Source organism: Pituophis catenifer, unplaced genomic scaffold (assembly GCF_029215685.1).
Source record: "Pituophis catenifer annectens isolate HBS135680 unplaced genomic scaffold, rPitCat1.0.hap2 SCAF_2, whole genome shotgun sequence".
Taxonomy (NCBI): domain Eukaryota; kingdom Metazoa; phylum Chordata; class Lepidosauria; order Squamata; family Colubridae; genus Pituophis; species Pituophis catenifer.
In genome coordinates, this window is record NW_027256882.1 from 156,965,809 (window position 1) to 156,992,476 (window position 26,668).

Below are 26,668 nucleotides of genomic sequence, written 5' to 3' on the forward strand. Positions count from 1 at the left end.
CCTACACCAGTGGGTCTCAACCTTCCTAATGCCGCGACCCTTTAATACAGTTCCTCATGTTGTGGTGACCCCCAACCATAAAATTATTCCTAAGACTATTGAAAATATGTGTTTTCCGATGGTCTTAGGCGACCCCTGTGAAAGAGTCATTCGACCCCCAAAGGGGTCCTGACCCACAGGTTGAGAACCACTGCCCTACACCATTTCTGATAAATAGCAGTCCAATCTTTTCTTAAAAGCTTTCAGTGATGAGGCAAGCTGTTCCATTGGTTGATTGTTCTCAGTATCAGAAAAATTCTCCTTATTTCTAGGTTGAATCTCTCCTTGTTCACAGTTTCCATACATTATTCCTTGTCTGGCCTTCAGGTGCTTTGGAAAATAGCTTGACCCCTTCCTCTCTGTGGCAGCCCCTCAAATATTGGAACACTACTATCATGTCCCCGGGTCCTTCTTTTCACTAGACTAGCCCAGTTCCTGCAACCGTTCTTCATATGTTTTAGCCTCCAGTCCCCTTATTATCTTTATTGCTCTTCTCTGCACTCTTTCTAGAGTCTCAACATCTTTTTTATAGTGTGGTGACCAAAACCGGATGCAGTATTCTAGATGTGGTCTTACTAAGGCTTTATAACGCTATCTATCATCTATCTATCTATCTATCTATCTATCTATCTATCTATCATCTATCTATCTATCTATCTATCTATCTATCTATCTATCTATCTATTTTTATATCTAGATATCTAGATATCTAGATAGATAGATATAAAAATACTGTACTTATTTAGTTTACCATTACAGTAGTCCTCAACGTACAACAGTTCATTTAGTGACCATTCAAAGTTACAACCGCACTGAAAAAAGCGATTTATAGTTAAAATCCCAGCCTTGCTTCTTGCTTTGAACTGGCAGCTTGCCAGTCCTGCTGCACTCTTGCTGCTACTTGGGTGATACGACTGGTAGTCCTCTCACACTCCATCCTACCTTTATGACAATTAAAAGGTCACAATGCAAAGTGAAATAATTTACACAGTATTGTTTCCTGACCAGGTAGCATATAAACATGGAGATTAGCAAGTTCAACCTTTCTTTCCCTCCTTTTGGGAGATAAGTTGATAAAACAGGCTATCTTATTTTGACAATAAGCCAACCATCTATTTTTTTAAAAAATAAAATGTTAAAGTTATGTCAAAGATTAAATTACAGAACTGTCTGGATTGTGATTTACAAGAAAATACAATAGAGACAGAGCTGCTGTTCAGCTACAAACTAAGAGCTCTTTATTCAAGCAAAGGCAAGAGATGTTTCATAGCATTCCTCTTTTTATTCTTATTACAAGAGGATCCTAAAGGAAAAAAAAAATTCTCCTTGAACATAGTCTGAAGAATGAATAGACGCTATTGCTCTTAATTCTCTAACTTATATTAAATAATAAAGAGAATTGGTTATTACGCAGAGATCACGGCTTAGCACAATTTCCTGGCTAGATATATTATCTATTTCTGTGGAAATATATTTTGCAGGATTAGCCATTAATGGTTCTTGATTATATACAGAGTCTCTTTACCCAGTTCCTCCATCTGAGGGAGATAACAAAAAAATACTTAATCCTTTTAAAATCAAGGGGGAAACTGGGCAACAACTGGAAACAGAGTTAAATCCATCAAAGAACTGGGTGACCATGTGACCAACTTGTGCAAGATGAGAGCACAAAAATCTGGAATGGCAGAATATTTTTTTGACAAGCATGCTCTGGGAGAAGGTGACAATGAGAACTAAAGATAAGAGCCTTGGTAGTACAAGAGTTTAAGGCACCCTGTTATTAAGCTGCTTAAGACCAGCTGCCTGCAATTACTGCAGGGTTCGAATCTCGCCAAGGCTCAAGGTTGACTCAGCCTTCCATCCTTTCTAAGGTAGGTGAAATGAGGACCCAGTTTGTGGGGGCAATAAGCTGACTTTGTATAAATATACAAAAGGATGAAGGCTATTGCTGAGCACTTTGTAAGCCGCCCTGAGTCTTCGGAGAAGGGCGGCATATAAATCAAATTAAAAAAAAAAAAAAAAAAAACCATCCATGAATTATTTTTGAATCCCAAAGAAACTGGAGAATTCCAGGAAGTTAAGGGCCCTGCTATTCTCAACAATGCCATTAAAAAAAAACCTGTCTTAATCTTCAAGCTTCAGCTAATGTTCAGAGTACTTTGCTTAAATCAAGTAAAATCCAGTTTTTAGGAAGTTCCACTGAATTCATAAGGTCTTGCTTCAAAGTTATATATAGGATTATACTATAAAACTCCCTTGATTTGCATTACTGTATCTGAAAAGCTGTAATAGTTATAAAATCTGTATACTGCATCTTAATTTAGATTAAAATATTTCCTCTTGGCAGCTACTCTCAATTTTTAAATGCTACAGATAGCATTTGGGACTGGAAATTGCTATTGCTAAGAGATGCAGTTGTAAAGCACAATATCAGATGACTGTGCCACTTAGTGACAAAAGTCTGGGTTGCAATATTTCAGCAAGGAGCTCATGTGACTGCAACTTCTAACTTCCTGCCACCTTTCTTATTGACTTTGTTCACGGAAGGCTAGCAGGGAATGCCAGAAATTGTGCTCACATGATTACAGGGACAGTGTGACAGCCAGAATTCCCCAAGACACATTATAAGTGCCCCTCGTTCAGCATGATTGCAAGTCACTGAATGAGCTGTTGTAACCCAAGGATTACCTGTTACTTAAAACAAGCAACATATGAAATTGACTCATGAGCTTAATATAAACTCACATATGTATCATTACAGTAAGCCTAATTTGCCAGAAAGTATATGCGTGCACATCTGAAGGGGACAAGCCTGAAAAGAGGATAGGCACAGTACAAAGCAACTCAGCGTGCACTAAAACTGGTACTATCATCACACTTGCCTCAACTCCAAGCCTCAGCAGATGTTTCACAACTTCAATCTGGCCGCTGGCTGCTGCTGTGTGCAGCAGTGTGTAACCCTTTTTGTCTTTGCATGTGATGTCAGCTCCACGGGCTACCAGTAGCTTCAAGACTTCTAAATGCCCTAAGAAAAGACAATGCAAAAGACTGAAACCATTCAAATGCTTCCACGCTATAGCAAACGGGCTTACAATAGTCTAGATAAGAAAAGAATCTGAAAGGATTACTCAAAACTTATGAATAAATGATCATATAATGTTTTTACAAGATTCAGGAGTTTATTTTATCATGAAACATTCTAGGTGAGAAGGATTTTTTCCATTTGTCTTAGGTGGAGCATGATACAGAATGCAACAGAAGCAAGGTTCAAATTTTGAATGCCAAGTACATTATTATAAAATTATTCAAGCAGTATAGAATAGGAGACTATGAGTAGCATGCAGGGTGTGTAAATTCTCTACCCCCCCCCCCGCAATATTCTGCTTTAGCATGAATTCCTGCTATCCTATTAATCACAGTGCAACATTCAATGGGGATCAATAATACTTGGGTTACCTAATTGGTTTAATGGCAACAATATTCAAATTATTTAATTGGTAGAGGGAGTCAGATTCCCCCCAAAGAGTAGCAACATGTTTTCCAGCAGCCCAATGCCTTTCTTTTAACCAAGACAAGAATTTAAGCAGCATTAGTCTTTCTGGAAGCAACCTTACATTATGGTCCAACTTTAGCATCGTGCATTTAATATCTTTACAGCATTCATATTTCGCCTTCTTTTGATTTATTCCACATAAAAGATATTGGTTAGCTTCAAAGAACCTGTAATTTTTTTATAGTTCTGGTGTTTTATTGTTTTAAAAGTTGTGTGTGTGTATGTGTGTATGAGGAAATGCTTATTAAGTTCAATGTTACTTTGCACAAAGTCAGTAGAGCTACTCCCACTCAGACTGAGTAACTAGAAAATGTAGTTTTCCCAAAGGCCAAGTGGATTAATTTAGCTCCAGTCGGCTGCATTCATCATGCAAATTAGATTTTGTCTGTTGCACAAAGTACACACATCTGTTACAGTTTTCGTTACTGTTTTTTGGCTTTCTGACCGTCAATTCCATCCAACCAAATACCGGTAGTTGAAAGTTCAAAAAGGTGTCATGATCAAAGGTTTGTAAGTGTAATATTTAAGAAGTACGTGTGCTGGTTTACTCAGTCTTAGATTGTGACCTGAAAACCTGATCTTTTCTGCTCAAAACTCAGAACCCATTGACAGCCTCATATATGAAATAAATGCACAGCTAAAAAAAAGAATATCCTTCTTTAAAGAATATTTTTAAAGAATATACTTCACTGTGTACCCAGTTTATTCATCTGTTGGGTTTAAAAAGCACATTTTTCTACTGACCTCCAAATTGCATTGTTAATGTATTTTTAGTAACCAAAGCTGTGTATAAGATAATTAGACCATAACAAATCAGTGATTGGTTTAACTTAACTGAGGGGAGAATTTTGAATTTAGAAGGTTATGACTTGTTATATGGATGGCATGCCTATTTGTTATATGATAAAAAAGTGGATAAAGTATTTAAGGTTCATATATTAAGAAATGCTTTGTTAAGGGTTTGGAAAAAATATCAATATAAGCTAAATTATAAGATACCTTTATGGGCAAATCCTAGACATGCAATAGAAAATATAAGTATAGAACAAAAACAGGAGGTGATTACTTATAAAGAGCTTCTTATTATGGAAAGGGGGGTAATGTATTTGAAATCTTTAGATACACTGAGAGAAGAAGGTATAATTTATACATGGTTTCAGTATGGTCAACTTCAAGCTAGATGGAAGGAAGATCAAAAAACTGGCTTTGTGCAAAATGAGGAGAATTTGGTTAAACAAATTAGAGATCAAAAACAAATGCATATTAAAAGGTTGTATAGTGCTTTACTGGAAATAGATTCTGAGACTGAATTGGTTAAAGACTGTATGATTAAATGGGCACAAAATTTTCAAGAGCCAGTAATGATGGAAACTTGGGAAAAGATTTGGATTAGAAATGTGAAATTTACACAAGCACAAAATTTAAGAGAAAATTTTTATAAAATGTTTTATAGATGGCACTTAGATCCTAAAAAATTATCATGTATGTATTCTAATGTGCAAGCTAAATGTTGGAGATGTGACTGTGATGATGCAACTTATTATCATATATGGTGGACTTGTAGAAAAATCAAAGCATTTTGGATAAAGATTTGGTGGGTGATGCAGAATATTCTTAAAAAGAGATTGAAATTTACTCCACAGTTGTTCTTACTGGGTATAACTATGGATTGTACAGTAGCAGAGACTAAATTGATTTTGAACTTGATAACAGCAGCAAGATTGCTGGTAGCACAACATTGGAAGAAGGACTTTTTGCCTACTATTGAAGATTGGATATTGAAAGTAACTAATTTAGCTGAAATGGCTAAAATTTCAGCATATTTGAAGGATCACACACAAGAAAGGTACATACAGGACTGGAGAAGATGGATTGATTATATACAAAATAAGTACCAGACCAAAAAATATCAAATAGCTTATGAATGATTTTTCTTATTTGTATAAGTGTTATATAAGTGATATTAGATGTATTAGGTTTAAGAAATAGGATTTTACATATGGGGGGTTAAGAAATTTCTTTTTATAGGGGTGTTAGTTTATTGATTGGTTATGCAATTTAGATTATTGTTAAAGATTAATAGAAATACCTTGTGTTCTGCTCTGGGAAGTCGGGGAGGGGGAGGGGGGGTTGGGGGGGGTTGGGGGGGGTTGTGGGGAAAATATGTTTGTTTTTAAAACTTTTTCAATAAAAAAAAAAAGATAATTAGACCATAAAAGGTGAATGTTTTGAATTAAGTCTTAAGTCTTAATTACTTAAGAAAGGTATAGCATATATGTGACAGATATTTATTATTTATTTATTTATTATATTTCTATACCGCCTTTCTCCCATAGGACTCAAGGCGGTGTACAGTCAAGAAAAATATAGACACACAAACATCATAAAATTGATAATTAAAATTATTACTTAGTTTGGTCAATTAAATAAAACCCAGAATTAGATAACATTTAAAAAAAATCATTCACATGTTCATATGTTTAGCATATGTTTAGATAGGGAGAATCATCACATATTTTCTATTAGGGATGTCTCTATAGTCCCAACTATAATGAAATAGTAAGAAAACAAGGTACAAGTAAATAAAGCAAAATTCTAAAAGAATGTCATGGGACATAAAGAGTGAAAACATCAAGTAACACAAATTTCTGCAATCCATTTATGGAAACTGCCTCTGGGGAAAAAAGGCTGCGGTTTGTGATAGCATAGCATCTCTATAGCATATAGCATTTGCTATAGCAGTCACCTTTAGATGAGATGGGTGAAATACAAATCTAATAAATATCTTGCTAAATATTAATGCCACCTATTACTGCTGCAGAATGAAATAATTTCACTGAATAAGCATAGAAAACCTGTAATAGGAGATGGACAGGTATTACTTACTATATTTCCCATAAACATATGCACATGAAGCAAAAGTCCCAAGAAGGAGAAATGCTCATGAGGGAAAGGTACTTTAATTTGATGCCCCACTTTCAATTTATATGAAACTCCATGAGATGTGGAGTTTGCTTCCAATAAGACATTACAATACTAAAGACAAGTTTGTTCCCTGACATCCCCCCCTCCCAAAAAGGCAATTTTTCCTGTCCCAAATTTTTGCTTCTCAGCTGAAGTATAAAAAGAGATTACTGGGGAGTTAATGGATCCAAATAGCAGTTTAACAGCTGCTAATGTTATCTTAATGCCTCTGCCTATAATTAAATTCCATCTAACTGGAGGGGATTATGTAATTCATTACTGATTGCAGACTGAATGTGGCAAAAGTAATGAAATCAACAGGTGATAGGAATTAAAAGATGGATATGGTAAAAACCAGCAGATCTAATAACAGTAGTAACAGCTGCCCCTTAGTTTAGTGTGACATTCGACACCTCGAAGGTAAAACAGATTCCTTTGAGGTAATTCTGTCTCTAGTGCCAGATACAAAGTGACAGGCAGAGTTACTTAACTGGGACTATTGTTCTGATATGAGGCAGATTCACTGAGCTCCTGCCTATGTGGACCACCCTGGTTCTGCCTTGGATCGCTGCTCCTACCAATGTTATCTTCTATTAACCTTTTCTGGGAAGATAATTTTGCATACAGCATAAATGTGGGAGGAGGAAGAACTGGCCTGTGGTTACTCCTGGGTGGTTCCAGAGTCTTTGGTTCTCTTATCACTAGTGCAGGGGTCTGCAACCTTAAACACTCAAAGAGCCATTTGGACTCGTTTCCCAGAGAAAACACTAAGGCTCCGGTCATCTCCACCACCATGATAGGGCAATAGCTTTTTCATCCCTCTGTTGTGATAGAGCCACAGCAGAGGGATGAAAGAGCCACATGCGGCTCTGGAGCCACGGGTTGCCGACACCCGCACTAGTGCAATGGTCCCCAACCTTTCCGGCTCTGTGGATTGGTAGTGGTGGCAGCACTGGGGGCCGCAGTGGGGGAGAGAGGGATGGTTCCGCACAAGCAGAGGGTGGGCTCACGTGCAAAGTTCCATTTGTGCAAGCAGAAGGTACCATCGTGCAAATGGAGCTGAGTGCGCATGCCCACTGCTTGTGCAAATGGAGTTTCATATGCTCACCCGCCACTTGCATGGCCTGGTTCCCAATGGGCCACGGCCTGGTACCAGGTTGCAGCCCAGGGATTGAGAACCCCTGCACTAGTATTTATGGAATCTATGTGAAATCCCTGGATGAAATCATCAGTTAGTTTGAGTGAGGTATCATTAGTATGCATTAGATATATGCCTCCTCATTGGCCAAACCAGAGATGTAGTGTAAGTCTTGACTGAAGGAGGTTTTGTTGCTCCAAAACCCTTGTTCTCTGCAAGGTCCAGTTCTGACTCTAGACGGGGTCGCACTGCCCCCAAAGGAACAGAGCAGGGATTCTTCTGGACTCACAAGTTGAGAAGCCTTTGTCCAGCTTCAGCTGGTGTGTCAGTTGTGGTAGGTAAAGGATAGACGAGTTAGGAGGTAGAACACCTATCTAGAGGTGCCAAGCTCCTTTGAAACAGCATCACCCCAGACATTCAGACAGCACCCTCCCATTTAAGAAGGCTGTCAAGATGGAAACATTTCATAAAGATTTTGGCTTGTTACCATTATTTACAGATTCTTGACTGGTTTCTGGATTTTATTAATGTTAATTAACTGGTTTGAGGTACAGCAATATATAAAAATGTTAATAAACAAAATGGGGGAGGGGAAATAGCTGTAAGCCAATAGCAACGTACTACCTCTGGCTCACTACTATTGAGTATCCTTTGTTATTACTAGGCAAATATCCTGGGTGTATGTTTTTATATATAGTTTCTCTGAAAGACCTACATATCAAATCTATCAAGCATAATAGATGGGATATAAAGAAGGTGGAAGGGGGACTTACCCAGAAAGGATGCCCAATGTATTGGCTGTCTCTCCTTCTTGTCACATGTGCTCAGATTGGCCCCTCTATTTAAGAGCAAGTTTACCATCTAGAAAGAAGATAGACATTGAATTAAATAATCTAAATAATCTAAAATAAAAACACAAGGCAACCAACTTGGTGTTTCCTGCCACTTCCCCTTATGGATGCTATAGCTCACTTTATTTATGTAAATGCAGAATCTGTGCTTCACAAGGAAGTGGAAAAATGAGATCCAGATACGGATAATCTGAAAGTCCATTCTTATTATATAACAAAACCTTGCCTTGCCTACAAATCAGATGTTACCTATTTGTGTATTAAACTTTGCTATGGAAGACAAAATAGCCTATGACTGTTATTATGATTATTCATATTAATTAATGAATCGTGCATCAGTATGTTATTTGTATGTTAGTTACATTCTGAAAAAACAAGTTCATATGCATCCGATGATTTGTTTCACACTATGTGTTCTTTACCCAAAAAGAAACTCAATCCCTCCAAGCTCTGAGTCTCCAATAGTCTCATACCTACTAGCTTATAAGTCGAGGACAGAGAAAACATTTTACTGCTAGAAGAGCAAAGACTTCTATCCAACTGTTAACAGTATCCTAAAAGCCAAAACTCCATTCACATCATAGGCAATATGTCCATGTTTCTAACATGGAAAAGCAGCAGGAAGGGTGCAGGAAGAACTATTTGCACACTGTCCAGAGTTACTCTGTGAAGGAGATGGAGTTTTAAAATAAAATTAAGTAAAATAAAATAAAATATTGTAATAAAGTTGAAATCCAGTAAAAAAAAAAAAGACAGAGAGATACGTATCTTCTCATCTTCTTTCTTTGCTTCAAATCTATTGCCATTGAGGACTGCTCCAAAGGGCTTTGCCTTAACCATAGCACCAATATGAGCCGCAGTGGTGCAGTGGTTAAGAGTGCAGTACTGCAGGCTACTTCTGCTGATCACTGGTTGACAGCAGTTTGGCAGATCGAATCTCACCAGGCTCAAGGTTGACTCAGCTTTCCATCCTTCCGAGGTCAGTAAAATGAGGACCCAGATTGTTGGGGGAAATATGCTGACTCTGTAAACTACTTAGAGAGAGCTGGAAAACACTGTGAAGCGGTATATAAGTCTAAGTGCTACTGCTAATATTGGGGAATATTTTAGCTCAGTGTTGAAATTAGGGGTCCTGGATGTTCTCTGAGCTTGGCTATATTCTTGAGACGTTTCTTTACCCAAACTAGGTAACATCATCAGTGCTGTTACCTATTTTGGGTAATGAAATGTCTGCAAGAAAACAACTAAGCTCAGAGAGTGCCAAGGACCCTTCATTAACCATAGTAGCTGGAGACTCTATTATGTGAGTTTTGAGTGTAACTGTTTGTTTGTTTGGCTAACAAAAGACTCTGAGTGGCTTTTCTATGGGGAAATATTCTTTACAACAAAACAAATGTCCATCCTTGCTCCATTATACCTCATCTCTACCCCATGGAGAAGTCATGCATAAACATCTCTGGGAAAGACGAAGATGTCCCTTACCTCAAGGTGCCCACTGTGTACAGCATGGTGCAGTGCTGTGCGGCCAGTGCGGTCTGCCACATTAACATTACTAAGCAGTGGGATGATGGTCTCAGCACACTTGCTAGCTCTGTTGGCAGCAGCAACATGCAGTGGTGTTTGCCAATACTTGTCACGAGCATTGATGTCTGCTGAGTGCTTTAGGAGGAGGTTAAGTGCTTTCTGCCAAAGAAAGAACATAAGACAGCTTTTAAGCCTGGATGAAGTACTATTGCAAAAGAAGTCAGTACTAACAAGTGAGAAGATAGCACTTTGTTATGAACAGGAGGAGTTTAATATAAAGAAAGTCTGCAAAACCTGAGAGAATAGGGAATGTAATACAGAAGGTACTGTGAAGAGATAAAATGCTACAATTTTATCTAGCAATTCCAAGAAAGGACAGTGAGCAACTTCATATAGGGCAATACAGTAGCCTTAAAACAGGCTCAATTATCTTAAGAGTACCTCTCCCTAAATTCTCAGATATCCTGAAATTTGGGCAGGTTCACAAAGAATAATTGATGCCGCAGTCCCATATTCGGAGGCATGGGTTATTAGCATGGTGAAACCCCAATTAACAAAATCTTCAGATTAAGATGCAGACAGCTAGGTTCGTACTAAATTAGTTAAATCTCGTTGGCTTCTGTTTGATTTATTTATTCATTCTTTTCATCTATATAGATGCCTGTTTCATGAACACGACTCCGGGCAGAGTACAATAAAACCAGACCATCAAAGATACAAACGGTAAAAATAATTTCATAGTAAGAAACATTATTTTAGAAGACTAGGAGGGAGCATCTTCAATGTTAAACACTGTGTAGCCATCTCGTCAGTTCTCCGTGTCAGCGTCTCCGTTTACCTGAGATCCCCAAGCCTGCTGACATAACCTTGCCTTGAAGAGACCTTTGGAAGGTTGGCAATTCTTATAGTAGGCCAAGCACAAAATCTCTCAACTTCAATCAATGGTGACTGCTATTGACCTCAGTGAAAGAAGCAAAACTAGCACAGTTCAGTGCCGCCCACCCCCAATTAACAGATTCAAACCAAAAGGATACCATGATTGATGATACTGAAAACCATTGAGAAGTCAAGCACAGCAAGGACAGATACACAACACTCGTCCCGCTCTTGCCAGAGATCCCCTAAAAATGTCAACAATGGCATTTTCATCCTGTACCCAGGCCTGAATCTGACTGAAAGGGGTCCATATATTACTCTCCATCCACAGGCCTCTGTAGCTGCAGTGCAACCACCTTCTTAATCACCTTCCCTTCTTAGAAAATTGTCTGGTATGATAAAATCCAGCGAGGGTTTCTTGAGGAGGGGCAAATTAGCCCCTCCTTAAGAACCAGAGGAGCAATCTCCTCACTCAAGGAAGAATTGTCCACCTGTAGAATTCACTCACACAACATCCCAAAGGCAGCTTTAGATAGCCAGGATGGATATGGATCATGCGAACAGGTGGCTGAGCTCAGTCATAAGGATCCTATACACTTCCTGAGGCTCAGCCAGTTCAAACCATTCCCAGATAGCAAGGAAAGACTATACCAGGCATCCCCTCAGGATTTACAACAAGGCCCATGTCCAATTGAGAATGAATTTGAGATACTTTGACAGATGCTCAGGATTTTTTTTTCTGCATGGCTTTGTAGAATGGGGGTTCTCCAAAATCCCTTTATGCAAAATTGTGTGTCACCTGAAACAAGGCCACCAAAAAGCTGTTTGCAGACACAAGGGGCAGAGGAGTTTTGTCACCTTGCTACCCTTACTGATCGAATGAGGCATTTGTTATTTTTGTTTTGGACCTTGTTTTTATATATGTATATGTGTATGTGTGTGTATGTACTGTGTTTTCCCAAAAAATAAGACCCTGTCTTATATTTTTTTGGGCCCTGAAATAAATGCTTGGCTTTATTGCCATCCACTCAAAAGCCCAATTGGGCTTATTATTATACATATATATACCCTGTTTCCAGGGGTGAAATACTCCCGGTTCGGACCGGATCACCCAATCTGGTAGCAATGGTGGCCGGTTCGGAGAACCGGTAGCAAAAATCCCTGCCCCCCCACCCCCATGCCCAGCTGAGCTGCACAATCATCAGAGGCTGTTTTTTTTACTTTTAAAAGCATTTTTTCTACAACCTCTTTGGCAGAAAAAATGCTTTTAAAAGTAAAAAAAAGCCTCTGATGATCGAGCGGCTCAGCTGGGATCGTCAAAGGCTTTTAAAAGAAAAAAACCCTCAGGCAACTCAGCTGGGATTTTACATTTCATATAGTGACAATGCGGACACAAGGCTTCCTCAATAAACAAGAAGGCTCAGGAACGAGCCACTACAAGGCAATCACCATTATACTCCTGCCTCACACCTTTGTCCCATGGGAAAATGTACTGCTAGTAACAGCCTTTTTGCAGTTCTTTCAACTCTACCGTCCAATGTGTTGCTACCCAATGTGTCCAAGGAGATAAAGACTGTTCTACAAGATTCTCAAAATATTTAGTACAATGAAGAATAAAAAGACAAGAGGGGAAATGAACTTGGCCCTAAACATGGCAGTTTATTGTAATGTTCAGTGTCTGGAATTTACTTTGTCATTTTACTAGCAGCATGACTATAGCACCCTGTGAAAGACCTGACATTTACCTCATTACGAGAAGCTGCAGCACGGTGTAACGGGGTTAGCCAAAGAGTGTCCTTTGCATTGACGTTAGCACCTATCCAAAGAAAAGAAAAGGGATGAAGCAAGTTCTCTCAAGCATGATTCATTAAGAGACGAAAACAAACATTAAACTGGTTGAATAGCGAGGCATTCCTTAGACTTTCATTTTAACAATAAGACCATTTTTAATGTTTAATCCCAGTGCTTATTTAACAAACAGCTGTTTCGCAAGGAAACTGCCAACTGATTAATAAAGAAAGAACATTAGTACTGCATTTAAGAGGCATCCTTGTCTTTAAAAAATGTGGCTGAAAATTAAAACGACTGTCCCATTATCTGCTAAACATTCTATATGCTAAATCAGCACCATTTATTTCAAAGATTTTGGGGTGGTGGCGTTTGTGAATCACATCTGAAAAAGATGCAATCTCCAGAATTAACTTCCATAGATTTCCACACAATTCCTCTTACAGAAGGGACCCTTGGAGGTCTTCTAGTCCAATCCCCTGCTCAAGCAGGAGACCCTATTCCATTCCAGACAAGTTGCTATGCAGTCTCTTCCTAAAAGCCTCCAGTGATGAAGCACTCACAACTTCAGAAGGCAAGCTATTCCACTGGTTAATTGTTCTCACTGACAGAATTTTTTTTTCGTTCCAGGTTGCTTTTCTCCTTGATTAGTTTCCATCCATTGTTTCTTGTCTTGCCTTCTGATGCCTTGGAAAATAAGTTGACCTCCCTCTTTTTTGTGGCAGCCCCTCAAATATTAGAACACTGCTATCATGTCACTTCTAGCTCTTCTTTTCGCTAGACTAGACCAGGGGTCGGCAACCCGCGGCTCCAGAGCCACATGCAGCTCTTTGGGCCCTCTGCTGCAGCTCCGTGTCCCATCATTGGCTGGCCCAGCCCCTCGCCCCTCTTATTTCTTTTTTTGACTCCAGCCCGAAGCGGCAGGAAGCAAAGGCTGCCTTACGTGCAAATGTGGTGTGAAGGCAGGTACAGGACAGCTTCGCTCCTGTACTCTCCTCCCTCCCTGAGCAGAGAGCGTGCGCACATGCGGGGAGATCCTCCTCAAGCGAGCACCAAAGCGTAGCAAAGGCGCGTGCGGGGTGGGTGGCCGCTCACTTAGGAGGGTTTTAACAGGACACGGCTTCTCTCCTGCAATAATGATCCGGCCATCGCCGTATCTCCTCCTCCCACTCATATGAGGTTCTGGCTGTGGCTGAGCTGGGAGCGTGTGCACACACGCGGGGAGATCCTCCTCAAGGAAGTGCCGTAGCTCAGGAAAGGCGGGGCGGGCAGTGACTCGCTTAAGGAGGGTCTCCCCACGCGTGCACATGCTCCCGGCTCAGCCACAGCCGGCCATGGAGTCACGAGAGTGGGAGGAGGAGGAGGAGAGTGCAGGAACGAAGCTTCCCTGTACCTGCCTCCATGCCACATTTGCACGTAAGGCAGCCTTCGCTTCCTGCCATTTCGGGCTGGAGTTCGCACCCTCCGCACTTGACTGAAGAACTGCTGGGGGTGGGGGATGAAACGGCAAGGTGATGGCCGGAGCATTAGTGCAGGAGAGAAACCGTGTCCTGTTAAGACCCTCCTAAGCAAGTGGCCACCCACCCTGCGTGCGCCTTAGCTGCGCTTTGGCACTCACGTGGGGAGGGTCTCCCCGTGCATGTGCATGCTCCCGGCTCAGCCATGGCTGGTCAGGGCATCACGAGAGGAGGGGGGAGGAGGAGGACGGTCACCCGAAGGGAGTGGGGAGACACACACACACACACATATACATATACAGAGAGGGAGAGAGAGAGAGAGATATATAGAGAGAGACATGGGGGAGGAGAGAGGGGAAGATAGGGAGAGCGGGAGAGAGACAGAATGGTTTTGTGGCTGGGTAGGCATGGCTAGGGGAGTCATGTGACTGGGTGGGAGTGAGTGACATCGAGTTGGCCACGCCCACCCAGGTTTTGTGGCTCTGGTGTGGGGTTTTTTTGTGGGAAACGGATCCAAGTGGCTCTGAGTGTTTAAGGTTGCCGACCCCTGGACTAGACAAACCCAATTCCTGCAACTATTCAATTGTTTTAGCCTCCAGCCCCCGAATTACCTTTGTTGCTCTTTTCTGCACTCTTTCTAGAGTCTTGACATGCAGTAAGCATCAGTAACTAGAAAACCAGCCTAATAAAGGAACTGAAAGGATCAAAGCTCATTCCAATCTTCATGCAGATTTTTTTAAAAAGAGAAAAACGATGTGGGTTATGTTGCTGGCAGTCTTCAAAGACTATCGCTTGCTTTAGGTTATCATGAGCCAGTGGTTTTTATGGCTGTTAATTTGGAAAGATTTAGCACATGGATCAAAAACCATCTGTGTTGGCTCTGCTGTCCAGAAGGCTAATTCAGCCCTGCAACCTACACAGGAAGAGTTACAGTATACAGGGCTGTCAGTTTTAAAATAGCTTCACTGAACAGAATGAGAACATTTCCATAAATCTCCGCTGCTTGAGAATCATGACTAGCAATAAGAATATTACTAACAGCAATCTGCTGGCTACAGCACTTTTAAAGTAGAAAGCACAAAAATGCTTATGAGCTCTCTCATTCATTCTTTGTGACCATCCAAGTCACAGATAGTTATATTTCCTGTTTTAAAAAGACTGCCAGAGGCTTTGCCGAAGTCTGTATCTGGATCTCCCCTACTCAAAGCCAACAATAGGACTCTATAGAAACTTGATTACCATTGCAATACTAAATCCCTGGCAGTTTGGCCAATGATAAAATAAGAACTTCCAAAATAAAATTAAAAAATGGGACCATTTCCCCATCCTTACCTGATAATATTAGGAGTTCAACGATAGAGGTGTCCCCTAAGTATGCAGCTGCGTGCAAAGGGGTTCGTCTCTCTTGGTCCTGATTTGGGGAAACAAAATAATCAATATATGTATATGTGTGTGTGTGTGTATGTGTGTGTGTGTGTATCTGTGCATTCTATAGTCTACATAAACTAAGGATATTTATTTATTGACTAAACATATATTCCACCCTTGCTATCGAGAGTGACTGTGGGTGGTTAAAATCATCTTGTGCTTAGATCTGCAATGCAGGTAGTCCCTGCCCTACAACCATTCGTTTAATGACAGCACTGAAAAAAGTTGCTATAACTGGTCCTCACAATTTACCATCACAGCATCCCCATGGTCACATGATCATAATTTGGGCACTTGGCAACTGGCCTGTATTTATGGCAGTGGTGACATCCTAGGGTCACATGATCACCATTTGTAACCTTCCCAGGTGGCTTCCAACAAGCAAAGTCTATGGGGAAAGCCAGTTTCACTCAACAAACATGCGATTCAGTTAACAATCATGGTGATTCACTTAATGACTATGGCAAAAAATGTTGTTAAATCATCTGCTACTCATTTAACAACTGCATCACTCAGCAATGGAAATTCCAGTTCCAATTACAGTCTTAAATCAAGGACTACCTGTATATCTCCACAATTTATGAGTTTTTTTTAAAAAAAAAACTTTTTATCCAACATGCCAGATACTAGGTAGCAAAAATATTAAACTTGTCTGCCTACAAGTAAGCATTTCTTCCATATATACTCAATGTATCTACCAAAAGCCAGTAACATTTGATTAGCTAAATAATTTGCCTCAAATCAGGAATAGCTGAGGATCCTTTGAGTAGACAGAACATAAACTGAATTATACAACTTCAGTAACAGTAAATCTTATAGAGGTAGTCTTTGACTTACTATCATAACTGACCCCAAAATTTCTGTTGCTAAGCAAGGCAATTGTGAAGTGAATTTTGTCCCATTTTACAACCTTCCTTGACACAGTTGTTAAGTGAATCACTGCAATTGTTTAACAACGCAGTTGTTACGTGAACCTGGCTTCCCCATTGACTATGCTTGTCAAAAGGTTGCAAAAGGTGATCATATGACCCCATAACCATCATAAATACATGCCTATTACCAAGCACCTAAATTTTGACCACATGATCTTGGGGATGTTGTGAAGGTCCTAAGTGTGAAAAATGATCATGTCACTTTTTTATAGTAACTTTGAACAGTCACTAAACAAACAGTTGTTATGTATACCCAACTATTCTTGTTTTTCTCCTGTGATGATATAAAGTACAAATTAATCCAACTGCCCTCACTATCTAGTCATCATGGCTGACTAGTTGTCAGCCAACTTGACATGGTTGTCAAGTTGGCTCTTTTGGGCCACTTTTGAATCCAGTTATTCATTTTAACTTAGCCAACTTCAATGAGCTTAATTAGAAGAAGGTGTTTCGTCATGAATATGTAATCTTACCTTTTATTTGGATGCTTTCTTCCTGATGAATTTCAAGGAAAAATTAACTACAAAGAATTGAGTAAATGTCTCAAAGCGATTTCAAATTGTTCCTGCAAATTCTAGGGTTTCTTAACACTTACCAATGGTTCATCAATGAATAAAACTCAGTAACTGTGAACATGTTTTTTATAAAAGCCAATTAATCTACAACTACTGACATTTTTGCACAATCATGATTTAACCTTAATTGCGTGTAATTCAAAGAAAATAAGAGTAAGCCTAATGAGCGTTCAATCCCTGACATTAGTCAAGTATATACTTTTAAATCCTTAGCAATACAGTGACATTCTGTCAACATACCTGGATTATATACACAAATTTCCCAGAAAGCAGAATAGTACATAGTATAAAACATCTATGCAAATGGACTGGTAGCAAAATGGTTATCTCATTTTGCTCCCTTCAGAATGGCAAATGCAATTACCAAATGTAAGGCAACTAACAGTGTAATCATAGCTTTAAAAAGCTCTAAAAATTTTGATGTACAAAGAAAAATATCTTTATTGCAATGTTGGAAAGAACATTGAGCAATAGACAAGATTGCAAAATCTCATACAACTCTCAAGACCCAAATTCACCTGAATTAGAATGCTTTCAGTGAGAAACTTTAGCTCTGGAAAACTTTCTGCAGAAAATATTTCTGCTCACATCTCTGCTTTCCTCTCTGACGTATAAATCAACATCTAACTAGCCAGCCGAGTAGTGAAAATCAGAACCTATCCCACTGTGTTAAATAAGAATGCAACTGTACTGACATGCAATATTACAAGTGTGTTCAGGTAGGCCTTGAATTAACAGGTGGCTGCTTATTAACTGTCTGAACTTGTGACAGACCCTCCAAAGGTGGTCCTTGACTTACAACCACTCAATTAATGACTGTTATGTAATAATGGCATTGAAAAAGATGACTTATAAGACGTTCTCACAGTTATGACCGGTGCAGCATCCTGAACAGGGGTAAAATGCACTTACCTTCGCTACTGGATTGGAAATGTGAGCCAGCGTGTGCGCCTCTTCTGCACATGTGCAGAGGGTCAAAAATGGGACATAATGACGTCCCAGTGGGTGGGCGGAGCCCCCCGCCACCGGCCCTACTGGCTCACACGAGCCAGATAGATCCAGCTGGATTTCACCGCTGATCCCGAGTCACATGATCAAACTCCAGGTGCTTGGCAATTGGCATGTATTTACAATGGTTGCAATGTCCCAGGGTCCTGGGGGTGTCATCTGTGACCTTCCTAGGGAGCTTCTAACAAGTTAAGTCAATGGGGCAAACCAGATTTGCCTAAATACTGCACGATTCACTTAATAGCTGTAGTGATTTGCTTAATAACCGTGGCAAAGGGTCGTAAAATGGGGCATGACTCACTTAACAATTGCCTTGCTTAGCAACAGAAATGTTGGGCTCAATCGTGGTTTTAAATAGAGGACTATTTGCAATTGGCAGTTACTTCAGTAACTCTAGCTTTCATTACAGATAGTCCTCAATTTGCCACAGGTCATTTAAAGACCATTCAAAATTACGATAGCTGTAAAGGCTGCTTTACGGACCACAAAGCACTTCTGGCCATCTTAAAACATCACTGCATTCCCCTCCATAATTACATGACCGCATTACAGGTGCCTGGCAACCAGACTGCCAACCAGATTTACTGCTTGGCAACCAGACTGCCAACCAGAGTGACTGGCTGCCAAGTACCCCACAACCACTTGCAATCTGACCATTTGTAATCTTCTCTGCAGACTTCCCCAGAAATTCTATTAGGAAGCAGGCAGGAAAGACTGCAAAAGAAGGGGCTAAAGGAAGGCTGAAATCCTTCCATGGGTTGCAGAAATCTCTATCCCTTTAGCCCCAGGAAGGATTTCTGCTTTGGGCATGGAGGGGAGGGGAAATCCTTTGGCAGGCTGCAGAAACTGAATTGGAATTCTCCCTGCAGGCTTTTGAACTGAAATTCTTTGATAGGCAGCTCTTTCACTCTGTCCATTTAACAACCCAGGAAATTGCTGGGGTTGCAGTTGTTGAATGAAGCAATCACATGGCATCTTGCTTAACTACTGCTTCGCTCAGCAACCAATATTCTGATCCCAACTGTGGTCGTAAATCAAGGATTACCTGTGCCCCTAGAAGCAAATGCAACAAAGTTTTGAAAACTCAACGCCAATTGAAAAAATCATCTTATTCAAAGTGAATACAATACAGATGGATTTGGGCACTCCAAATATCATTTTCCATCCCGCTCCCTGGTTCCGAGGTCAAAGCAGCTCATAAGAAGCACCATTTGTGGCAAGATTTATGCATTAAATAGGCATGTATTTTATATGTGCCTCTATTAAGTGAGCCAGAATGAAATGAAAAGCCAAATACAGCTTCATGGGATGTACAAGAATAAAATTTAAAAAACCTATAACACAAGCTGTTCTCACTCAGAGACCACAAGACTAATCCAGAACACGCTTCATGCCAAACACAACTGCTAATTCCGGTACCACCCACTGCTCAGTACAACTAGACCAATACATCTGGTACTGTGCAGCCAATTCCCAACAAAGTCGCTATTTACCAATAACGAACAATCCCCTCTGCTATGCACTAATTCTGAATATACAAAGTACTTTGCTATCCTTATCTATTTATAACTACAACAACCTTAGAATTATTTAATGATTATAATCGTTTTACAAATCTGGAACCAATGCCAAGATATGAAAAACGGTTTGAAAAAGCCCCACTGAAAACCCAACCAAACTCAAGACTCTCTAAGATGTTGGAATGTCATAACTAATGTCTAACATGTGATGTTTAGGGGATAAAGATGACATAAAATAGCCAGCTGGAAGGAAAGGGCAATTTTGGGAAAATATACTGTGTGCACTTAGCCAAGAGAAGCAGAAACACCAGGAGAAAGAGTTATTCTGGACCCGGGTACCTTCGAGACCGTCTTCTGCCACCAATAGCCTCCCACCGACCAGTCCGCTCCCACAGAGAGGGTCTCCTCAGGGTGCCATCGGCCAAGTTATGTCGGCTGGTGACACCCAGGGGGAGGGCCTTCTCTGTGGGAGCCCCAGCCCTGTGGAATGAACTGCCCCCGGAAATAGGTAAGATCTCCGACCTCCGCATGTTTCGCTGCGCACTGAAGACCCTGTTGTTCCGCCAGGCCGGGCTATCAACATAATAGTTTTAAATTGGGGTATTTTAAATTTCTGGGGTTTTAATTGAGCCAAATTATTTAATCATTTTAAATTTTAATTGCTGTTTTGTCTTGTGCTTTTAAATAGGCTGTACACCGCCCTGAGTCCTTCGGGAGAAGGGCGGTATAGAAATAAAATTATTATTATTATTATTATTATTATTATTATTATTATTATTATTATTATTATTATTATTATTATTATTATTCCAAGACTTACCAACACATTGATATTCTCCTTCTGACTCAGTAATGACCGTACCTCCTCTATATCACGGTTAAAAATGGCTTGGACCAGAGGAGGCTACAAAAGAGAGAAAACAGTAAAATTAAATTAAGAATGGTGAAGGAAAAAAAAATCAATCATTAATAGCAGAAACCCACAAATCTGAGTGAAGAATTTTTAAAAATCCACTGTATCTTAAGTCCTTAGGCAGAAGGGGTGATGTGATTGAATCCTCAGCTATTGACTTTTAATGTCATAGCTGCTCACACAAAATAACTGGAATTCTGGATACACTCCTTACCACTGATTAAACGTTTAAAGACCATTTGGAGTTAGGAGAGCCTCAGAAAGGGTGCTCTACCTTCTGCAAAACACTTCCGGCTATCCTAAAATGTCAGACCCTCCACCAGTCACATGACCATGCTTCAAGCGCTTGGCCACCCGCTCACATTTTATGACTGATTGCAGCATCCTGTGTTCACATGACCGGTTTCCACAAAAGATACCCATCTGGGAGAATGCCTTCGCACTTACAACTGTGTGATTTGCAACTGCCATAGAAACAATTGTAAAATTGGGTCCAATCACATGGGTGCCTCGACTTATAGCCATCACGAATTACAACCAAAATTCCACTTCCAAATGCACCGGAAAGCAAATCTGCTAGGTTTTTTCTGATCATCTCGGCTTGTAATCCTCTAGTCACAAAATAACAAAACCACCATTTGATGAAGAGGGTACAGTAGACGAAATGACCATAGTAGCATATGCGCAAATTCCTTTAAGATGATGGCAGAAGAGAAAACTATTGTAGATCTTTTTTGCCTTTTTTCCACTATAGATGCAAGGGTTCACAATCATTTTTGGCCCATTATTTGTGGCAACTATGTATTCTGCTCTTTTCTAATAACCTGCCTGCACAGAATACAGAAGGAATACCGTATTTTTCGGAGTATAAGACGCATCTTTTCCCCCCCTAAAAGGGGGTGAAAATTTAGGTGCATCTTATACACCGAATGTCGCCCCCACCCTTTGGCCTCTGCCTCGCAGCAGTTACCTCCTTGCAGCAAACAGCAAGAAAAAACAGCTCCTTTCAGCTTCAGCACAGCCTAATTAGCACAAGTTGATTGGATCGGCCTCACGACTCTCAGCTGATTTGCTCTCAGCTGTTTTGCTGCAAGGCTCTGCTGCTTGCTACAAAGAAGTAAATTGCTGGAACAGATTTTTTTTTTCCCTTGTGCTAATCAAGCTATGCTGAAAACGAAAATGAAAGTAAAGCAGGCTGCAACGAGGCAAAATTGCTCAGAGGCAGAGGGACATTTCTTTTTCTTTTTTCCTCACCAAAAAAGGTATGTGAGTCTTATACTCCGAAAAATACGGTAAACTTGTTGTAGCATGCAAAAACAAAACAACATTGATTATACTGAAATAAAAGGCCTCAATCCTTTATTCAAGTCAAAAGAGAAAAGAAAGAGAAAACAGAAGCTGTATGTCATGCTGATCTTTGAAGTAGACAGACATTTTGGCATAGACTTTCTTGTGCAACTTGCCAAGACCATGGGATATAAGGCAGGATTTTACATCTGCATCATCAAGATCTATAATGGTATGCAGGAATGATGCTGGGAGACAGGAAGGAGAGCTACAGACTAGACAACAGCATGTAAAAGATGTCCCAGCTATAGAAGAGGGAATAGCATGGGAAATGTTTCAAAAGAAACCCTCCCTTGTTTTCCAGAAAGGGAAAGAAGAAATATTTTCAGTCATGCAAGATTCTGTTAATGTAACCTTATAATAAAAATAGAACTAGCATTCCTGGTTGTGCTTCTTGTCCGGTAGTCCTCAACTTACAACCATTTGTTTAGTGAATGGTTAAACAGCGGCACTGAAAAAATTGACTTATGACCGTTTTGCACTTACAACCGTTGCAGCATCCCTATGGTCACATGATCAAACACTTGGCAGCTGACTCATGGTTTATGACGGCTGCAGTGTCCCAGGGTCGTGTGATCACCTTTGCGACCTTTTAACATGCAACGTCAATAGGAAAGCCAGATTCACTTGACAAACATGTTACTAACTTAACAACTGCAGTGATTCACTCAACAACTGTGGCAAGAAGGTTCGTAAAATGGGGCAAAACTCACAACTACCTCATTCAGCAACAGAAATTTTGGGCTCAAATCAACTTTACTTGGCTTCTTATCCCACCAGTTTATGAATCAGAAAGCCAACAGGATCAAACTGTCAGTAAAACCTTTTAGTTAAAACGGAGACTTCCTTTCTTACTTCTTGCAATCAATTCCACGACGCCTGAACCTGCAAATCAGCTTGTTTCTTAAGCATACTGTAATTTAAGGTATTACATTTTTTTACGGATTGTAACTTTCCATGAAATATTTTTAATAATTACATAAAGTTATATCACGGTTTCTAAATCACCATAGTGAAGTTTACACAACACTCTTAAGTAAAAATTAAACAAATATTGTGGCGTAACATACCACGCCTCAAGCTCTTTTTAATACCTCTGATGCAAAACATAGTGAAGATTCATCAGTTTCAAATTCTATCCTCTTGCACTTGCTTACTTCACTGTTGTAGCCTCCTTCCAGGAATATGAATATTTATGTTGGCAGAGAACACAAGGTCTTCCATCCTATACAACAGCCCACATGCAACACCTATGCAGACTGAAGGCTACCTAACAAGAGCCTTGGTAGTACAGGGGTTTAAGGCACCCTGTTATTAAGCTGGTTATTAAGACCAGCTGCCTGCAATTACTGCAGGGTTCGAATCTCGCCAAGGCTCAAGGTTGACTCAGCCTTCCATCCTTTCTAAGGTAGGTGAAATGAGGACCCAGTTTGTGGGGGCAATAAGCTGACTTTGTATAAATATACAAAAGGATGAAGGCTATTGCTGAGCACACTGTAAGCCGCCCTGAGTCTTCGGAGAAGGGCGGCATATAAATCAAATTAAAAAAAAAAAACTTGAACAAATGCAGTAGAATAATTAGAGGTTGATACCCACAACTATATCTTCCATGTGATTGTTGGCTTTTCTCCATGATGGAAGACAAGGCAGCATGCAGCTGTCTGCCTATATACTTCATTTTCTTCCTAGTTATAAACTGATCTAATGATGCCCAACCTTTTTTCTGATACTGCACTTGGTTATGCAATTGTAAACAAGTTATACACCAAGTGGAAGAGATGTGGACAAGTCTCAATGTAAATATGTGATGGAAGAAGTATTAAACAAATACAGAATAATACATAATTATCAATAAATCATATGTCCTCATTGCATTGTAGTTAACATGATTACTCTTCATATGTATCATCAGGGTGGATAAAAATCAATGATTTTTTTTAAAAAAAAATCAAAAAAATCAGCTTTTTTTATTTAAATCGGATTTTTTTGATTTTTATCTAATTTATTTTAATAAAAAACTTTTGGGGTAAAAATCTGTCGTAAGATAGTTTTCTATTTAAGATACATAAATAATTTAGTTTATTCAGCATGAAATGGAGCTTAGTTATGTAGCATGAGGCTGTATATTCTGCAACACTGGGACTATCGGTGAGTCAACAGTGGGTCAAAGGAGTAGCAGAGATGGCAGTTGCTCTTTAAAAATTATGATTTAAATCGAATTGATTTAAATCAAGCCTTTTTACCAGTGATTTAAATCATGATTTCAATTGTGATTTAAATCAACTCGATTTAAATCAAATCCACCCTGCGTATCATCATTCTTCAGTCACTTTAAAAACTACAATTCAGCAACAACTTTTATAAATAGTGAAAGTCTCATTCAAAACTTTGGAGACATGTCACTTGGAGGCCTCATTCTGCATTCTTGATCCTGGGGAAACGTTGGACACCGACAAAATGAATGGTTACATTCACACACAAAGAGCAAACGATTGCACATAATGCTATGCCACAATGGGTATATTTGCATATCAAAGAAACACATGACAGTGTGTTTACTACTAAAACTATTAATATAATAGTTCTATTATATTAATTTAATTTAATTAATTATATCCCACCATACAGTGGCTAACACCACTGTGAAAAACATGAAAACACCGCAGTAAGTTTAAAATAAATATAAGACAAAATACATCACAACACCAAACCAAATAAAAACTCTGAATGAGAACAATAAAAATAAAAAGATGGCAAAATTCAATGATTGATGGGCGATGGTCTTCAAACAAACAAACAAAAAACAACAACAACCCAGTCTTTAATCTGCTCCTGAAAAGAATTAAGGAGAGGGCCAGCCTGATCTCTGAGGCTGTTCCAAAGCAGCACCTCTACCTTCCACTCCTCTTGCTTCTTGGAAATACGGAACTGTGGCAATTTTCTTCCTGGATCCATGATGGCGAACCTATGGCACATGTGCCACCTGTGGGCATGGGAATGTTGCCCTAGTTCAGCTCCAGTGCACATGTGCACGCCAACCGATTTTTGGGCCTTCCAGGCCCACCGGAAGTTGGGAAACGGGCTGTTTCCAGCCTCCAGAGGGCCTCCGGTTCTCAACCTATGGTGCGTGGACCCAAAGGACTGCAATGTTGTCACAGAAGGCTTGAAGAAAAGTTATGATTTAAATCTTGAGCTAAGTCTTGGTGGTCCATGGCCACAAAAGGTATTTTAAAGGGGGTCGGTGGTGAAGAAAAGGTTGAGAATAATTGATCTAATAAACATCATAGACTCTGTCCAGGAGGATTCAACATCTTGGTGAAACTAAATGATTTTATCAGCAAACTGCTGATCACAGCAGCCAGGCAGGAGATTCCAATGCTAACTCTTCTCCATTAGTCACCCTAAGCCAGGGGTCAGCAACCTATGGCTCTGGAGCCGCATGTGGCGCTTTGGGCCTCTGCTGTGGCTCTGTCAGGTGATCCCAACACTGGCTGGCCCCGCCCCTCACCCTCCCCTCCCTGTCACTCACCTGGCCTCAGAAGGTAAGGGCGACGTGGGGGATGGAGAAGCAGCCAGGGCAGACACAGAGAGATACACAGAGAGAGGGAGGGGAGAGATGTCAAAAGGATTTTGTGGTTCCCAGTGTTTTTTAACAACTGGTTCTCTGCCCTAATGACCGGCTGGATAGGCGTGGCTAGGGAGGGGTCATGTGACCAGTGGAAGTGAGTGACATTGGGTTGGCCACACCCACCCAGGTTTTGTGGCTCCTGATGTTTTCTTTTCTGTGGGAAATGGGCCCAAATGGCCCATTTAAGGTTGCAGACCCCTCCCCTAAGCAAATCTGCTGGATGACAATCAGCCAATGCAGTAAGAAAGGAGGAGTGAAGATGGCTTGTGGAGGCCTGAATGCAGGCACATACCTACCCGTGCTTGATTGGACTTGCTTTTTATCTTTCTCTACCAGTACTCCAGGTCTCATTTCTGATGTTTCATTTCTGAGAAGGCTTCAATAAAACCAAGCAGCCAAATATGTTCACAAGAACATCTAGGTTTTCAGATACCACAGTTGCTTGAAAATGAAGTGCTTGGGGGAATTTTAAGAAACTGAGTGTTCAGAAGCTCCCCAAAAGTCAGTAGCGGATCCAAAACATAGCTGCAGCAATTTATGAGGATTTATACACCTCAGTTTCCATATGAAGATCCAAATGTTATATATTGATTAGGCTTCAGACAAATGCCCAAAGAAAAAGGCTTCTACAGTCCTCTATTAAAGATTTATCATTTATGCTGTCTCAAAATAAATGCAGGCAAGGCAATAAGATTTTTTGTTCAATGACAATTAAGGTAAGTTATTATGTTCTATAGTCGAAAACTGCAGAAAGGTAGCTGAATAGTTATATTTGCTTATAGCATTATAAATTTTGCGGCTGAGATATCACCAGCCTGTATCTCATGCATTAGTTTTGGGTATTGAAACATCTTAATAGCAAGTTGAATTCCACTAATATGTAATAGCTAAAACATTGGATCTGTTCTAGCTGCTTCTTCTAAATAGTCTTAACAATCTTCAAATGCCAACATTTTCAGAAATGGCCCAAATCTGGCCTAAAGACATTAGTCAATGGTCTTGAAGCACAGAGATTTAAAAATGCAATATACCCTGTTTAGCATCTTTTAATACTATTGCCATCTCGGACAGAATCCTGCTGCTTTTATATATCATTATGACTACATGTGTCTACCCAGTGTAACCTG

At 40.0% G+C, this 26,668-nt stretch overlaps 1 protein-coding gene across 1 annotated transcript in view; it reads right to left on the minus strand.

Annotated features, from left to right (window-relative positions):
* Positions 1 to 26,668, minus strand: part of ANKRD52 (ankyrin repeat domain 52) — a 70,974-nt gene that overhangs the window by 38,253 nt on the left and 6,053 nt on the right. Inside the window, exons 2-7 of the mRNA XM_070937841.1 lie at positions 20,474 to 20,557; positions 15,523 to 15,601; positions 12,691 to 12,761; positions 10,028 to 10,228; positions 8,468 to 8,555; positions 2,922 to 3,064 (exon numbers count right to left, since the gene is read on the minus strand). Of these exons, the coding sequence (XP_070793942.1) occupies positions 2,922 to 3,064; positions 8,468 to 8,555; positions 10,028 to 10,228; positions 12,691 to 12,761; positions 15,523 to 15,601; positions 20,474 to 20,557 (666 nt within the window). The remainder of the gene's footprint in view (positions 1 to 2,921; positions 3,065 to 8,467; positions 8,556 to 10,027; positions 10,229 to 12,690; positions 12,762 to 15,522; positions 15,602 to 20,473; positions 20,558 to 26,668) is intronic.